Below are 18392 nucleotides of genomic sequence, written 5' to 3'. Positions count from 1 at the left end.
TACTCTATGGCAAAATATGCGCATTTCAATGTATTGTGACGAATCCCATGATGAATCACGGGATACACAGGAAGTGCGCTCTCATTGGCTAGAGTCTCACTGGTGATTGAGTCTCATTGGCGAGATTATTCATTGACAGAGAAGAGCTCGCAGTGCTGATATATTATTGCAAAGTGAAAAGTTAAGCCCCGTTACAAGACGGTCAGCTGTCTAACTTACATTATGGATCGTTGGAAAGGCAGAGTTGCTCTTGTCACTGGTGCTTCAGTGGGAATCGGGGCTGCAATCGCAAAGTCTCTTGTCCAGCATGGTATGAAAGTGGTCGGCTGTGCCAGAAACCTGCAACAAATAGAGGTGATGTACCGTGTCTCTGAAAGATTTGTATTTTTTTTTAAGTGGGGGTTTGGGTTACATGCTGTATATAAATTGTTTAATTTACCACGTCTTCTTTTCGTTTTGCTGTTATACTTTGTTATTCATAACTTTCCTGTAATTCTCAAATAGATCAGAAAGGCACATTAGTGATTTTTTTCCCCCTTTCAGGGATAAAGTGAAGACTATATATTTTTATAATATAATAAATAATTGTATAAATGTCTTTTCCTCACACAACACATTCATAGTGCCTCTGAAGACTAGAATAGGGCACACAAATCAAGACGAATGCTTTTGTACAAATTATTACTTCCATTTCTGTCGGTGCCTCAAACAACACTATGCATTATAGTGCAAGTTGTGTGGACCACCTTTTGATGCGCTATCTCTTAAAAAACTAAAGCCACAATTTGTCTGTATGAGCTTCTGTTTACCAAAGTTTAAGGAGCAGCTTGAATTCAGTATGATGATGACAAGATCAGGTTTCAGTGAAGTACCCAACATTTTATATATAGATATGACACATTTGACTCTTTTTCTCAGATTAACCTCATTTGTAAATTGCTTTGAAAAAAACATATGCTCATGAAGAAATGTTAATGTATCTTGTTAATATAGCAGTGAACAAATCTGTGAAGCAAAGTGCCAGTAATACGTCATCGTGAGGGTGGAGTTCTTAATATTGGCCAAAAATCTGTAGAATATAGAAAAATCTGTATTCTATTCTGTGAACTTAGTCACAGGAAACTTTTTTTTTTTAATTGAATAAGTTAAAGCAAGAACTAAATTCAACATACAAACCTGTAAAATGTAATGCTAGCTTAAAAGTAAATATTGTTTATGATTGTTTGTTATTTTCACATGTCATCATGTATTAATCCTAATGTAGAAAACCTTGTCATATTTATTTGCTAATTTGAGTAAAATTCACATGTAAATAAAATAAGCAAATTTTACTTAACTTTTCGAAGCTGGTGTTCCCAGCATGCACTGGGCTTGCATAATCAATGAGCTTGTGTGGTTTCATTGTTTGCAAGTTTATTTGCACAGTTTTTATATGCTTATTTTTGTTGTTACATTTGGTAACTTCTTGTTTTGTGCAGTCTTAAGTTAATTTTCTACTCAAAATGACCCATTTATTATCAAAACAATTATCTGTTGAGTGTTCGGTCATCGTCACTGTCATGGTGTTTGGTCTGCAAGTGTTGAGGTCTGTGTGCGCAGCTTTATGTCTTGTTTTTAATGCCAGTAAATCAGGTTCATGTTGTCTTTTGGAGTGCATCGCAATCCAAAGAGATATTTCAACCTAAAATGAAAATAATCTCGTCATTTAATCACCCTCATGCCATCCCAGATATGTATGACTTTCTTTTGCTGAACACATATGAAGATTTTTAGAAGAATATCTCAGATCTATAGGTCCATACAATGCAAGTGAATGGTGAGCAGGCCTTTGAAGCTCCAAAAAGGAGATAAAGTCAACATAAAATCCATAATACTCCAGTGGTTTAATCCATGTCTTCTGAAGTGATCCAGTTGGTTTTGGGTGAGAACAGACCCAAAATTTTACTCCTTTTCTCTGTTTGGCGATCATGATTTCAAGCTCGATTATAGTTTCTATTGCGCCATCTTGCGCTCTGTGCATTCGTCAAGCACTAAGAATTGTAATCGAGCTTGAAATTACGATCATGCCTAGAAACTACAATGGCAAGATGCTAGGAACAATATTTGTGGTCTGTTCACACCCAAAACCAAGTGGATTACTTCAGAAGGCATGGATTAAACCACTGGAGTTTTATGGATTATTTTTATACTGACTTTATTTGCTTTATGGAGCTTCAAAGTTTTGGTCACCATTGACTTGCATTGTATGGACCTACAGAGCTGAAATGTTCTTGAAAATGATGAGATCATTTTCATTTTTGGATAAACTGTCCCTTTAAGCTTCCCTGTGGGAGGCGTCTGTGTGTCATGTACTACATGATTAAACCTATGTTTGAAAAGAAAATTCAAAACGTGTCATCTTTAAATAAGACGTTTATTGAAATTGTACTACATGCATATCATATTTGTAACTGAAAGTTACTGAATTTTCCCTAAGCCTAAATTCAACTGACTAACTTTAATCAATATAATGTAATAAAGTTAAGTAGTTTTTAATTAGTTTTATACCATTAAGATTTACTTAGAAAAACAGTGTACAAATCTTACTGTAATTTTTTCAGTTGCAAGATTATTTATTAGTTTGTTGTAATGTTACATTACTTAATCTCTGACTGGTTAACATGGCTTTAGATCCTTTTGTTTATTATTGGTATAAACTCCACAGTGATTTTGTGTGCTGACAAATCTATTTCACACATTTTCTTGCATGCTTGTTATTGTGTGCTATCCCTTTGCCAGTAGTTTTGAGCTTTGTATTCTTCAGGTTATATCAATCTCAAAGTACTCTTTTGCAGAAATTAGCGACTGAATGCATCAGTGGTGGATTCAGTGGAACTCTGATTCCATACAAATGTGATCTGTCTGAAGAGGAGCAAATCTTAGCCATGGTCACCTGGATCAAAGCACAACATCAGGGCATTGACGTGTGCATCAATAACGCTGGCTTGGCTCTACCAGAGCCCATATTAAGTGGTAAAACCAGTGGCTGGAGGACTATGATGGATGTAAGTAACTCACAGAACAAAAAAAGCAGTTATTTTTGATCAGCCAACATCCAAAAAGAGAATGATGGTGGTCACCTAAAGATTTCCTATATTACAGGTGAATGTCATTGGACTGTCAGTGTGCACCCGTGAGGCTTACCAGTCCATGAAAGAGAGAAATGTAGATGATGGCCATATCATTAATATAAACAGGTACAGAAACATTTTATTGGGCATTTTATCTGCATTCACATTCCTACCTATGCGGGCAGCAAAGCATTCGATATCTTAAAATGTGTGTTTTAGCTTGTGTGGACACAGAGTTTGGAACGTCGCTGATATACACTTCTACACGGCAACCAAATATGCTGTAACCGCCCTCACAGAGGGCTTACGTCAAGAGTTACTGGAGTCCAAGACACACATACGTGCCACAGTAAGAGCAGGCTAATCGGTTACAATATTGAGAGATTATATGTAGCCATAACCAAACATGAACAGCTGAGAATGACTTTTATTGAAGCAATATGATTATTTGCACTGAGAATGTTGTTTCTTTGACAGAGTATATCCCCTGGCATTGTGGAGACAGAGTTTACCTACCGACTCTTTAGTCACGTACCAGGAAAGGCTGCTGCTACCTTTAAAAGTATAAAGGTATTGTATAAAACCAACATATACCAACATATCAAATGAAGTATATAGAGCAAATTAAAGGTCCTTGTTAACACATCTAAATGTTTACAGTGCCTGGAAGCAGATGACATTGCTATTGCAGTGATGTATGTCCTAAGTGCTCCCCCTCATGTCCAGGTATGTATGGTCTAGCAAAGACTATTGCTATGCTCTTTATGTTTGCGGCCTCTCAGACATTGGCCTAGTTATGAGGTAAATTGAATATTTTGGTAATATGAAATGAGCATTAGTGTCTTGGCCAAAAAAATAAGAAACACAACATAAGAATCAAATCTGTATTCTTGTTTCGTTAATTATATAGGATCTATATAATGTTCTTATTTTTCTAGATTGAAAATTTATTTAATGCTTAAATAGTATTATTTATTTTATTTTGTCTTCCCATTTGTAGATTGGAGAACTTCAGATGCTACCTGTGGAACAGATGTTATAGATGCATGAACAGATTGACAGGGCAAACTGTCCCTAACATCATGACCATCATCTTAAATGTAAAAAAATATTTGAAAATGCATGAGAATATTTGAAAATGTTTATGGAGATGAGACATGTAGTAATCCATCCATCCATCCATCCATCGTCAACCGCTTATCCTGTGTACAGGGTCGCGGGGGGCTGGAGCCTATCCCAGCTAACATTGGGCGAAAGGCGGGGGACACCCTGGACAGGTCGCCAGTCTATCGCAGGGCACATGTAGTGATATCATTTGAAATAATAACATTTATAAATCTTGTGTAATGCATTTACAATTGTATAATTATTATACCGGTTAATGTTGAAATGTTAGTAGGAAGGACTGAAATTAGAATTTGAACAGTTGACATAAATGCTTTTGCTAACTTAATGCCTTTTTTAAATCAAAACTTCAGAATGCACAAACAGTTTTAAGTAAATCTGAGGTTTCTTGTTTAAATCCTTTTTGACTTCACGTGCCTCATAACTGTTACATTTAGCTTTATCTCTTTTATTGTACATAGACATAGTTTAATTTTGAAAAAGGATCGACAGTGCAGTTATATCCATGACAATGAATGTAATTTTTATAAGTCATTATAGCCCTGATAATGACCCAGTTTGTGCGTTTAAAATAACTCTAAATTTAAAACTCTACATGTTCTTTCTTCTTAAAGTGTATGTGATGAAATTATCAAAAATCTTCTTACCTGTTCTAGTTTTCTTTGAAATCAAGAGTGAAAACTGTTGAATAAAGTAATGAAAGTACCGCTAGCATTGAAAGCTGTGGACAGAAAAATGTGTTCATTTATTTTTTACTCTATTTTATAAAAACTACACTCACTGAGCACTTTATTTGGAACACTATGGTCCTATTAAAGTGCCCGACGTGGTACTCTAATGTTATAGACCATCCGCCTCAAGGTTCGACATGTTGTGCATTCTGAAATGTTATTTGGCTCACTACAATTGTAAAGAGTGGTTATCTGAGTTACTGTAGCCTTTCTGTCAGCTCGAACCAATCTGGCCATTCTCCATCGACCTCTCTCATCAACAAGGCATTTCCTTCTGCAGAACTGCCGCTCACTGTTGTTTTTTAAACTCTAGAGACTCACATTTTTCCCCATTCCGATGGTTGATGTGAACATTAACATCATAATGTCATGTTTACCCCAAATGCACAATTGGCATCTCAACAAAAATGACCTAGCAACCAGAAGTGTTTCAAAAATGTTTTTGAGGGCAGTGAGAGAAGCATGAAGTACCCATTGTTTTGGTGTAGCAGTGTGTCAAGAGAAAATATGACTATCAACGGGAGGCACAGTATCATTATCATACCCTTCACTTTAAAACAAACGTTGCTAGAAGAGTTCAATTATTCAGGACATACCTACTAGACCCCCTTTAGGTGTTTTTAACAAAGAATCTAGTTGTCCTTACACACACACAAAAGTATTCGATCGAATGCACTCAAAGTGCATATATTACATACTGAGCTTCACATGAATAGCACATCTGTATTTACAGTTGACGTACCTAATCTCAAAGTAGCAATTGTGACTCTCATGAGTTTCACAGAATAGCATATTTTACAATAAATAAATTACTCCATAATAGATATATATATTATATATATATATATATATATATATATATATATATATATATATATATATATATATTAAATACACAAGGGAATGAGGAACACCTGGGGAAACAATCAGGGTAAACCCATAATAAAATGAAAAAGAGGAAATAGTAATGGGGAACTAAGCAATAAGAATTTTAACATGAAAGTCTAGGCACAAATAGGGAATACATGACACCTTCATAGAAACAGCCCAAACTTCCTTTACTAGTTTGCTTATTGGAGTAGAAAAAATGTGCCTGTGAAAATGGGCGAGCAATCTAAAAAAACATTTTTCATGATCATAACGTGGGTTCTTTTCACAGAATTCATCATAAAATACAATAACAGAGCGTAAAAGGTGCATTTTATGGCCATGTATAATAAGGGTTAATGAAGTGATGCTCATTTTGTCCTGACCTATTAAAAAATGCAATTTACACAATATATTTACTTGAAAACACCTTCTCTATGATGATCATATTTCCAATTTCTGAGTTTAAAATCAGATTGATATTTCTTCTGGGGCTTAAATTAAAAAATGTCATGTGGTATCCAGAGACAATAAAAAAAAAAGTCAAATGTCTCATTAAAAGCTAAAATAAATGTTGGCATGACTAGTGCAGAATAATCTGTTATTGTTATTTAAAAAAAATAAAAATAAATTGTGTCTAAAATATAATTAATATTTAAAAATGCTTTTGTCCACCAAATCAAAGTAATTGGGTGAAAACAACATGGTAGCCATTTTGTTGTTAACCATAAAAAACAAAACAGAGCAGAAACCTTTAGACCCTCAAGACTGTGTGAAGTTTAAAAAACATCTGATATTTCTTTTTTACATTTGAATGAAAAGGGACATTTTGTTTAAGTCATGTGGTGGAGCCCTGAAAAACATCTTGATATTCTTGACTCAAAAATTCACAATATTTATAAACAATATTTTGTTAACTTGAAAAATGTGTTTGAAAACTTTTTTGAAATTAATTATTAAGTTGATTATAATCTCATGTATTCAAGGTGCATTGAAAGCATTATAATATTTGTATTTGATGGTAACAGCAAGGCAATTTTAAAAGTTTATTTATTTATTTTTTAGAAAATGTTATAAAGTTTTTCAAAAATATATGAAACCAAATTGGACACAAAGACTACATTTCTGAGAATTGTTTTTAAACTGTTTTAAACTATATTTTTAAAATTAGTCTAATTTGAACACATTGGGCATCCCCTTATTTGTCAGTGACACATATATATTAGACACCATCCCCTTGAAAAAAAAAAAACATTTGTAATTTTTTTTTTTACAAATTGACCAATGTTACTCTATGGCAAAATATGCATTTCAATGTATTGTGACGAATCCCATGATGAATCATGGGATAACAGGAAGTGCGCTCTCATTGGCTAGATTCTCACTAGTGATTGAGTCTCATTGGCGAGATTATTCATTGACAGAGAAGAGCTCGCAGTGCTGATATATTACTGCAAAGTGAAAAGTTAAGCCCCATTACAAGACGGTCATTATGGATCGTTGGAAAGGCAGAGTTGCTCTTGTCACTGGTGCTTCAGTGGGAATCGGGGCTGCAATCGCAAAGTCTCTTGTCCAGCATGGTATGAAAGTGGTCGGCTGTGCCAGAAACCTGCAACAAATAGAGGTAATGTACCGTGCAGCAAACAAACTGACAAAAAAGTTAGCTAAGCAGCTAAAGCAGAGAAATAAAACTTAGTGTATAATGATGCATATAACCAGCCTGTGAGAAATATATCGTAAATATACAGTATATCCATAGACAAGTAGATGAAGAGTGAAATATATGGGCAGGAGAGTAAACAGAAAGTGCTCAATGGTGGTGCATTTAAACAAGCCTTGAAATCTCAAAAGTATTCTTTTGTGTTGTAGAAATTATCAGCAGAATGTGTCAGTGGTGGATTCAGTGGAACTCTGATTCCATACAAATGCGATCTGTCGGTAGAGGAGGAGATACAAGCCATGTTCGCCTCGATCAAAGTTCAACATCAGGGCATTGACGTGTGCATCAATAACGCTGGCTTGGCTCTTCCAGAGCCCATATTAAGTGGTAAAACCAGTGGCTGGAGGACTATGATGGATGTAAGTAACTCACGGAATACACAACAAGCTTCCAGTTTACGCCTCATTCACACTGCAACTTTGCTGCTGGACTTTGCCTGGTTCTAGTTTGTTTGTTGCCGCTGGATATCTTGACGTATTGGTGGACTGCTCATCTGTCCTTAGCTTTTTCAAATCTGATCACAAATTACATGTATAAAGTGATTCAGTGTCTAACTACTTTTTCAACAGCCTTGGTTCCGGAAGTATTTTTCCCATTCATTTATTTTTCCAATAGGCATTTCTTAAAAGCCCTCATAAGAGTTCTAAAGCCCAGTTCACACTGCGATTTTTCTTACGATTCTGCTGCCTGAGACAAATTTGAGGAATCCTAATGTATTTGTCATCGTAGGGCAGAATCTTAAAATATTTGGAAATATTATGTAATCCGGGTAGTTTTATGAATACTAAAGATTTGGACATTCTACTCCCATGGCATACTGTTTTTGGCATACTATATAGAAGGGGAAGTATGGATATTTGGACGCAGTGTGTGAGTTGGCGCTCTCATTTAGCGCACTTTCTCTGTTGGTGGCGATTCTCCTATTGGTGGATCATTCTCTGCATGATCTTGGGTAGTGTAGTTCTTCATCAGGAAATCTGCACTATTAAACACAAATTCTAAAAATGAAGTTTAAATAACGCAGACTAATATGGCTTCAACAGAAGCCTATACCATCGATTAACAATTTAGCAATTCACTGTAGATATGTCTTTAAAGGTTTGGGTTAGTTATACGTTAACAGAACAGTAATATCTCTCACACTATACATTAACTTCTTTGTTTCCCCTTCTGTCGCTCTCTCCACGTTGTGTCGGAGAAGCGACACTAGGGGTCTCTCTTGAGCCACCGAATATACCTCTGATCTATGAAAAAAGGCCAATGAGAAGTTGGCAGCTAGTATTTGCATACCCCGCCCCCGGACATACGGGTACAAAGGCGAGGCAAATACTAGAGTTCATTCAGAAATTTTCTTCGGAGCCGATGGTCTTGTATGCTGTCTGCTACGAGTTACACACACCCGTGTATTCCTCTGACGATCTGCATGCTGTTGGATTTGACGGCGCATAACAGCGGCTTTCTCCTATCCTGTGCACGGCTGTGCATTGTTGCCCTGGGCGCTTCAACAGTGCAGAAGCGCAAACTCTAAAGAGTTGTTTAAAAGAGCAATACACAGCGGCGTTGAACGTCCTTTTCAGGACGCGTCTTTTTAAAGACTGGTTTCCACCTCTGTGTAGTTTCTGGATGCGGTTGATTTCTCCCCACCTCCGATGGTCATAAAAACTGCCTGGCGTACCTGGGTTGCGATTACACGCAGGCAGCGTTTTTTATGAATGGTCTATGTTTTCAGTGCGAGAACATAGCCATAACAGCATTGTGGTCACCGGCTTTCTTTTGTCACGAGAGAAAGCCACTTCAGCCGCCCGCCTCGCCTCTTTCCCACGGGATTGAGGCAGGCGCCGCGGGCGATGAAGACTATTTGGGGACAATGACGGGCCTGTTCGCCGGGTAAATCCCCATGAACCACCCGCCTCCCTAGCACGCTTGCTTGCTCCTATTTGCTCGGGATGAGTGCGGCCCGCTTCACGGCTGGCCTGCCGGTCCCTAGAGCTCCCAGGATTGGATGACGATAATCACCACTGCATCGGAGAGCATTACAGCGGCGTCTGATGTTGATGACTCGTCTGCGCCGCCACCTCCGTGTCTGCGCGGCCAGTCTGAGCCTGATGCACAGAGGTCCAATATGCTTCCCCGGGTACCGCGAGCGTGAGGTTGGACCGGAGAAATCCCCTCCCCCTCACGACTATTTGATTGGTTCCATGGGCATGTGCGCCGCTCACAGCCTCGCACCCCCCCCCCGGTTCCTTTCTTCCCGGACGTGCACGACGAGCTGAGCAAGCCAAGCTTCCTCGCTCCTCCACTCTCACTACCATCGGCGGTAGAGTGGTCGCAGACCACTCCCCCCTGCACGCCATGGCCCCCTCCTGCAAGTCCACTGGGCCAAGGCACTCCAAAATTTGCACTTGGGTAGTCCTGTTCTTGACGTGCTGCAGGAACTGCACTCGAACAGGCGATGGCCACCCTCGTGGTCCGGAAACGCATGGACTGGACCTGGTCGCAGTAGAGGAGGTAGACAAAGCACGCTTTCTCAAACTCTGCCGCAAACACCTGCCGCCAGGGTCCATGCCCTGTCTGCTCGCCGAGGGCGTCCTCCTGCGGCTTTCAAGAAAGAAAGGCGGTGCTCCGCCTCAACAAACATGGGTCACCTGGCCCGCAAATACCGTTCTCACGGCACTTTTCCGCCAGGCCTCAACAGTCCGGCATGCTGGACGCGGCCACAGTCCGACTTCAGCCCCACGACTGTCCCCCGGCCGGCCGGTTCTGACAAGTCTAGAGGACGCCTACAACCAGACCTCCTCCTCCAGTCACGAACCCGCCCCCTGCCGGGCGCGGAGCAACCAAGTTCTCAGCATCAAAGCCTCGGGACGCACCCTTGCCTCCCGACGCCACACTACCTGCTTCACCCTGCTGCGAAGCCCCTGCCGGGTACGTCCAAAATACTCGTCCCCTTGGTACCCCCAGCACGGAGTTTGGAGGCTTGGCTTTCACTGCCCAACCCGTCACGCTGGCTGTACCGGACCATTCGACTCGGTTACGCAATTCAGTTTGCCAGGCCCCACCCCCCCTCTTCGCGGGCATAGAAACAAACAATGCGATTTCCGCAGTAGACGGTGAACATGCCAAATCCCTGCGCAAAGACGTGATAGGGCCTGTCCCCCCAACCGAAATGGAGAAGGGTCTCTACAGACCTTACTTCGTTGTACCCAAGAAAGGCGGCGGCTTACGACCAATCTTGGACTTGCGAGTTTTTTCAGCCGAGCACTGCTCAAACTCCCATTCAAAATGCCCACGCAAAAGTGTATCTTAACATGCGTCCAGCACCTAGAGTGGTTCGCATCGGTAGACCTGAAGGACGCGTACTTCCACGTCTCAATTCTGCCGCAACACCAACCCTTCCTACGGTTCGCGTTCGACGGCCAGGCGTTTCAGTACAAAGTCCTCCCCTTCGGCATGTCTCTGTCCCCTTGCGTCTTCACGGAAGTCGCAGAGGCAGCCCTTGCCCTGCTCCGAGAAGCCGGCATCCGCATACTCAACTACCTTGACGACTGCCTCATACTGGCCCACTCCCGAGAGTTACTATGTGCTCACAGAGACCAGGTGCTCAAACACCTCAGCCGCTTGGGGCTTCAGGTCAACCGCGAAAAGAGCAAGCTCACTCCGGTTCAGAGCATCTCCTTTCTCGGCATGGAGTTAGACTCAGTCTCAATGTCTGCACGTCTCACCAACGAGCGTGCACAGTCGGTGCTGAAATGCCTCGCAAAGTTCAAGCCAGGCACAACGGTCCCTCTAAAACTCTTCCAGAGGCTCCTGGAGCATATAGCATCCTCCGCCGCAGTCACGCCGCTGGGGTTGATGCATATGAGACCGCTTCAGCACTGGCTTCAGACTCGAGTCCCGAGACGAGCACGGTGCCACGGCACGCACCGTGTGATAATCACCCCCGCATGCCGCAAAACACTCAAACCCTGGACAGACCTCTGCTTTCCTGCAACAGGTGTCCCGACACGTTCTGGTCACTACCGACGCCTCCAAATCGGGTTGGGGCACCGTTTGCAACGGGCACCGTTTGCAACGGGCACGCAGCTGCGGGCCTTTGGAGAGGGGCCCCGCTGCGCTGTCATATCAATTACCTAGAGTTGTTGACAGTTTTCTTTGCCCTGTGACAGTTTCTCCCGTTAAATCGAGACAAACATGTCCTAATCAGGTCAGACAGCACCACTGCGGTAGCGTACATAAATCGGCAAGGCGGCGTACGCTCCCGCCACATGTCACGACTCGCCCGTCGTCTCCTCCTTTGGAGCCAGCAGCGACTCCGGACGCTGCGTGCCACTCACATCCCCGGCAAACTCAATGTGGTAGCGGACGCGCTGTCACGACAACGCTTGCCCAGTGGAGAGTGGAGGCTTCACCCCCAGTCGGTTCAGCTGATTTGGGAACGATTCGGCAAGGCCCAGGTAGACCTGCTTGCCTCCCGAGAGACCTCCCACTGCCCGCTCTGGTATGGCCGGACAGAGGCTCCCCTCGGGGCAGACGCAGCTGGCACACAGCTGGCCCACGGGGCTGCACAAGTACGCATTTCCCCCAGTGAGCCTTCTTGCACAGGTGCTGTGCAAGGTCAGGGAGGATGAGGAGCAAGTCACACTAGTGGCTCCATACTGGCCCAACCGGGCCTGGTTCTCGGACCTCGTACTCCTCGCTACAGCCCCTCCCTGGCGACTTCCTCAGGGGAATGATCTTCTTTCTCAGGGGCAGGGCACGCTCTGGCATCCACATCCAGACCTCTGGAAACTCCACGTCTGGTCCCTGGACGGGAAGCGGAAGATCTAGCTGGCCTACCACCTACTGTCGTAGACACGATCAACCAAGCCAGAGCCCCTTCCACCAGGCAGCTCTACGCACTGAATTGGCGCTTGTTCGCAAATTGGTGTTCTTCCCGGGCTGAAGACCCACAGAGGTGTGCAGTTAGGTCAGTGCTCCTATTCCTGCAGGAGGGGTTGGAGGGGAGGCTGTCCCCGTCCACCTTGAAGGTGTATGTTGCTGCTATCGCGGCCCACCACAACGCAGTAGATGGCAAGTCCCTTGGTAAGCACGACTTAATCATCAGGTTCTTAAGAGGCGCCCGGAGGTTAAATCCCTCCCGGCCAAGCCTGTTCCCCTCCTGGGACCTCTCGGTAGTCCTCGCGGGCCTCCAGAGACCTCCCTTTGAGCCGCTAGAATCAGTTGGACTCAGGGCCCTTTCTCTTAAGACTGCCCTGCTGATCGCGCTCGCCTCCATCAAGAGGGTCGGGGACCTGCAAGCATTCTCTGTCAGCGACACTTGCCTGGAGTTCGGTCCGGCAGACACTCATGTGATCCTAAGACCGCGACCGGGCTACGTGCCCAAGGTTCCTACCACGCCCTTCAGAGACCAGGTAGTGAACCTGCAAGCGCTGCCCCGGGAGGAGGCAGACCCAGCCCCGTCGTTGCTGTGTCCGGTACGTGCTTTGTGTACCTATCTGGACCGCACGCAGAGCTTTAGACACTCTGAGCAGCTCTTTGTATGCTTTGGGGGACAGCGGAAAGGAAACGCTGTCTCCAAACAGAGGCTTTCCCACTGGGTAGTAGATGCCATTTCTCTGGCTTATCACACTCAGGCCGTGCCCCCCCCCTTTGCGGGTCCGAGCTCACTCGACAAGGAGTGTTGCGTCCTCGTGGGCACTGGCCAGGGGTACCTCCCTGGCAGACATTTGTAGAGCAGCGGGTTGGGCGACACCCAACACCTTTACGAGATACTATAATCTCAGGGTTGAGTCAGTTTCATCCCGTGTTTTCTCAGGTCCGAGCCAGTAGAACTCGGTAACACGCTGATGGGCTGACCGGGTGAATCGCTTGCATATACGCCCTTTCCCTCGCTTGAGGTAAAACTGTGTGTCTTTTTTCCCAGGAGATTTCACTCAACTCGAATCCCTGGTCGATTCCTCCCTAGCCCTCATGGGTCCGCAGTTCGGCGGAGGAACTTGCCGACCCAATCCACTGTGGGTACTCAAATCTACCCTGTACTGGAATAGGTGCTCCACAGGGTGAGGACTCCTACGCGGACTCCCCCTGTGTGTATTTTCCGCGATACGGTCCCCTTACGAGCGGACCCGCGTTTTCCTTGGGTAAGTTCCGGCTGCCCTTCGGTCGCCGTGTGTAGCAACTCCCCCCTCGCTGAGGCTGGATCTACCACCGCGCCACTTCCACGTGTCGCCTAAAAACACATGTGATGTATTCACCACCTTACCTCCCCAGCTGGGTAGGGGTGGTCTCCGCAGGGTCTTTTCCCCCTGAAAGAATAGGAAATTGGGTAAGGCCCCCTTCCCTCAGTGCGTGTAAGGGCCCCGGCTGTCTATTGCTCTATGCGAGAAACATAGAGAGAAAAGAGGCCCAGCCAGGCTTGGCCCGTTCCCAGGTTGGCAAGCGTCGCCTTGTTCCCCTGTCAGGGTAACCAAAAGAATTCCGACGACTTTTGTGGGACATTGGGGAAGGGTACGTGTAGTCTGATACAGCTGGTCGTCTGGCACATAAAAAAACACCTGCCCGCTCCTGTGTCAGACCACGTACATGGCTCAGCGCATGGCGTAATTTAAATTGGACCCCTAGTGTCGCTTCTCCGACACAACGTGGAGAGAGCTACAGAAGGTGTACGTCTAGGTTACGAATGTAACCTCCGTTCCCCGATGGAGGGAACGAGACGTTGTGTCCTTCACGGCCACGTCGCTGAGCCGAGGTAAACACTGAGCTGAGCTGTAGTGGCCGGACCATTTCCGGCTCCTCAGAAAAATCTTGAATGAACTCTAGTATTTGCCTCGCCTTTGTACCCGTATGTCCGGGGGCGGGGTATGCAAATACTAGCTGCCAAATTCTCATTGGCCTTTTTTCATAGATCAGAGGTATATTCGGTGGCTCAAGAGAGACCCCTAGTGTCGCTTCTCCGACACAACGTCTCGTTCTCTCCATCGGGGAACGGAGGTTACATTCGTAACCTAGACGTTTGCCTGCACTCGACTACAGTATCTCACAAGAGACAGATCACATGAGCTCCACTTTCTTTATTTCCATAGATGAAGTTACTGTTTACAAACAATGCGGTTTGTGATGTTGAAACTCCTTATTTCTGAAAGATTATTGGAGATTTGGGCTTTTTGTAAAGCTGAAGAATGTAATTCCTGTAACATTAGCACCACAAAATGGAATTGAAAAAAATACAAAAATAAAATATTTACAAAACGTTCCGAACACGACCCTCGTCTGCTTTTGTTCAAACAGTCAGATAGTCTCACCCCCAACTCACCCCATTGTTTGTATAACGTTGTTGGGTCAGGTTTAAGCGGGTCACTCAACAAACACAGGAATTTTTATAGTGCCACAGAGACACAGTGTTTACAGTTTTCCATAGGGATGGGACGATATATACAGAATTTCAATTTATCGCAAACCAAAAAAATGACAAACCATATTGTGGCGCAACTCAATATTTCAAAATTTGCTACATTGTTTTCTGTCCATGTGATCATAAATGAAATGACCCGTCAAACATCACAATCTCTCTATCACTTGATTTTACCTCTACTGGGTTTTTTTCTACACTGTTTACAGGTTCACACAAGGTCCTAAAAGTGCTTGAATGCAGCTTTTAGAACTTTTAAGAACTGGAATACCTGGAAAATCGCATTGTTTGATGAAAAGTGCTTGATATTAAAGCGGATTGTAATGTGTCCATCAAAGATGAGGCGCACTCCACTTTCATTGAATAATATGTGTTAATATCCTTTCTGATAATTACAGTCAGATAAAAAGTACAAAATAAATATACATTTTAATCTCACGCAGCATGAATGTGCTAAAGAAACCCAGAGATTCTCAAGTTTGCTGAAGCGGATCACTATGAGCCGCTCGTTGACCCCTTAAAGTGACAGTAACCTTTTCAGCGTTTCTTATAAAAATGATGTTGTTTTTGCATTTATTTTGACTGCAGTAAGTAACTTGTTCAATCAAAACCAGCTGTTTAAATTTACCAGATGACACTGTACTGTAAATAAGTACAACAGGGAATACATATTTAAATGGGAGAAAATTCAAGATTCAAAAATGTCACATTTTGCAGGTGAATATCATTGGACTGTCAGTGTGCACCCGTGAGGCTTACCAGTCCATGAAAGAGAGAAATGTTGATGATGGCCATATCATTAATATAAACAGGTACAGAAATGTTTTATTGGATTTCTTTATTTTTTTTTTAACCTGCATTCATGTTTGTGCCCAGGCACCAAACAATTAAATACCTTAAAATATATATTACAGCATGTGTGGACACAGAGTCGTGCACAATGCTGATGTACACTTCTACACTGCTACCAAATATGCTGTGACTGCTCTCACAGAGGGCTTGCGGCAAGAGTTACGGGAAGCCAAGACCCACATACGTGCCACAGTAAGCGCAAAACAACAGCTGTTTTCAATTAAGACTTTAAAATAACATGATCAATATAATAAAACATGTCCAAAAGACTATTATGTCACTAATAAAGCTCCTTCTTTAATAGTGTATATCTCCTGGTTTAGTGGAGACACAGTTTGCCTTCCGGCTCCTTAGTCACGACCCAGAAAGAGCTGCTGCCACCTATAAAAGTATAAAGGTAAAGACACATAATGATTTTTCTTTTTAGAACATGTTGTGGGTTATTGTTTACTTCTTAAAATATAAAATGTTTTTATTTACAGTGTTTAGAAGCAGATGACATTGCCAGCGCTGTGGTGTATGTCCTTAGTGCTCCTCCTCACGTCCAGGTAACCATGGTCAAACAGTATTGATTTGATTCAGTATTTATTTTGTTATTTAATTGGCTGGGACAAAAAAAGATCTGTCGATTTAAATATCTAACCATGTCGGTAAGTGTTCATTTACAAAGATGTCAATTTGAGCTGCAGTGGGAATTTTCTGCCGTGTGTTTGTCCAGTTAGAAAGTTGATCATTTAATAATTACGATTGTTTTTTTTCACCTTCTGTAGGTTGGTGACATTCAGATGAGGCCTGTGGAACAGTTGACATAACCGGAGCAGAAAAACAGTATAAAGCACCTGCAGCATCTTGATCATCATTATAAAGACTCACAGGCATATTACTATATTATAAATTGAATTGTCAATAATGACAAGACTGTCTCCGTATAATCTTACTTTGTTGTAAACAATAATTATCAAGTCTAAATCTTTTGAAATGCAATTTTTAATGAAATGCAAATGGCTCATAATCAGAACACTACTGTGTATTGGCTTTTTCCAGTGTTGTAATGAATTTAAAATGCAAAATTACAATGGGAATGAAGAATCTGTAAAAATGTTTATGCTTTACATCACAAATGTTTAAATGCAAACAAAGAATGAGTGAAGTGGAAACGTGTTTCTTCTTTATACAAATGTAACATCAGCTCTGAATTTGCCTCGCAACAAACATTTTCTGAAAAAAGGATTTTCTGTTGAGGGTCACCATTGACATTGCATTTATACCCAAGGGTGTAACCAATCTGTGCCTAAAAAAACAGCTCTTCAGTAGCATAGACAGTTTAAATAGGCTTTTCTCCTTCAAGTGTATTTAATGAAACTGCTAAATAGCACTTTCTGGTTTTCTTCAAAAGTGCCAACTGTTGAATAGAGAACTGACAGTATTTATTGTAAAAAGAAAAAGATTAATAAAACAAAACCTTAATACATTTTATTACCTCACAAACACTTACGCTTATCCAGATCCTGAAGTCTTTCATAAGTATTGCACTAAGGTAAAAGTCACATACTGTAAATGGGCCGTGTGCAAATACTAAGGGTGAAATGTAGAGATGAACTTAAATTGAAACACTTTCTGACAGGGTTTACCAACTGCTGTCATGGCTGGAATAATTAGCAGAATAGGAAGTGCATCGCTGTTGGCTAGAATCTCAGTGAGTATTCATTGGCAGAGGAGGGGTTGCATAACAGATCACTGCAAACTGTTCGCTGTTGATCTGTTGGAACTGAGCGTAATTTATGGATCGTTGGAAAGGCAGAGTTGCTCTTGTCACTGGTGCTTCAGTGGGAATTGGAGCTAAAATCGCAAAGTCTCTTGTCCAGCATGGTATGAAAGTGGTCAGCTGTGCCAGAAACCTGCAACAAATAGAGGTGATGTACCGTGTCTCTGAAAGATTTGTATTTTTTTTTAAGTGGGGGTTTGGGTTACATGCTGTATATAAATTGTTTAATTTACCACGTCTTCTTTTCGTTTTGCTGTTATACTTTGTTATTCATAACTTTCCTGTAATTCTCGGAAGAAAAGAAAATTCAAAACATGTAAATGTTTTTCTTATTTTTCTAGATTGAAAATGTATTTAATGCTTAAATATTATTATTTATTTGATTTTGTCTTCGCATTTGTAGATTGGAGAACTTCAGATGCTACCTGTGGAACAGATGTTATAGATGCATGAACAGATTGACAGGGCAAACTGTCCCTAACATCATGACCATCATCTTAAATGTAAAAACATATTTGAAAATGCAGTTTATGGAGATGAGACATGTAGTAATATCATTTGAAATAATAACATTTATAAATCTTGTGTAATGCATTTACAATTGTATAATTATTATACCGGTTAATGTTGAAATGTTAGTAGGAAGGACTGAAATTAGAATTTGAACAGTTGACATAAATACTTTTGCTAACTTTGTGCCTTTTTAAATCAAAACTTCAGAATGCACAAACAGTTTTAAGTAAATCTGAGGTTTCTTGTTTAAATCCTTTTTGACTTCACGTGCCTCATAACTGTTACATTTAGCTTTATCTCT

General features: G+C 42.1%; 2 protein-coding genes across 3 annotated transcripts; both read left to right on the top strand.

Annotated features, from left to right (window-relative positions):
* The first annotated feature begins 136 nt into the window (after positions 1-136).
* On the top strand, positions 137-4960 carry LOC127629436 (dehydrogenase/reductase SDR family member 11-like). Of its 2 annotated transcripts, XR_007968767.1 has the most exons (8): positions 137-354; positions 2835-3044; positions 3142-3236; positions 3330-3459; positions 3588-3680; positions 3771-3836; positions 4111-4210; positions 4323-4960. XR_007968767.1 is itself a non-coding variant. In XM_052106526.1 (7 exons), the coding sequence occupies exons 1-7, from the start codon at positions 223-225 to the stop codon at positions 4150-4152; spliced, it is 768 nt and encodes a 255-aa protein (XP_051962486.1). In that variant the 5' UTR covers positions 137-222; the 3' UTR covers positions 4153-4960. The 2 variants fall into 2 exon arrangements, 1 of the variants encoding a protein (XP_051962486.1); XM_052106526.1 differs by having other exon boundaries at positions 4111-4960.
* A 2295-nt stretch (positions 4961-7255) lies between these two features.
* Positions 7256-18126, top strand: LOC127629890 (dehydrogenase/reductase SDR family member 11-like). The gene is made up of 8 exons (XM_052107186.1): positions 7256-7457; positions 7703-7912; positions 15679-15773; positions 15876-16005; positions 16118-16210; positions 16296-16361; positions 16584-17726; positions 17982-18126. The coding sequence occupies exons 1-7, from the start codon at positions 7326-7328 to the stop codon at positions 16623-16625; spliced, it is 768 nt and encodes a 255-aa protein (XP_051963146.1). The 5' UTR covers positions 7256-7325; the 3' UTR covers positions 16626-17726; positions 17982-18126.
* The last annotated feature ends 266 nt before the right edge of the window (positions 18127-18392 follow it).

This window comes from Xyrauchen texanus, chromosome 36 (assembly GCF_025860055.1).
Source record: "Xyrauchen texanus isolate HMW12.3.18 chromosome 36, RBS_HiC_50CHRs, whole genome shotgun sequence".
NCBI classification, from domain to species: domain Eukaryota; kingdom Metazoa; phylum Chordata; class Actinopteri; order Cypriniformes; family Catostomidae; genus Xyrauchen; species Xyrauchen texanus.
This window is presented reverse-complemented; position numbering and strand designations above follow the sequence as displayed.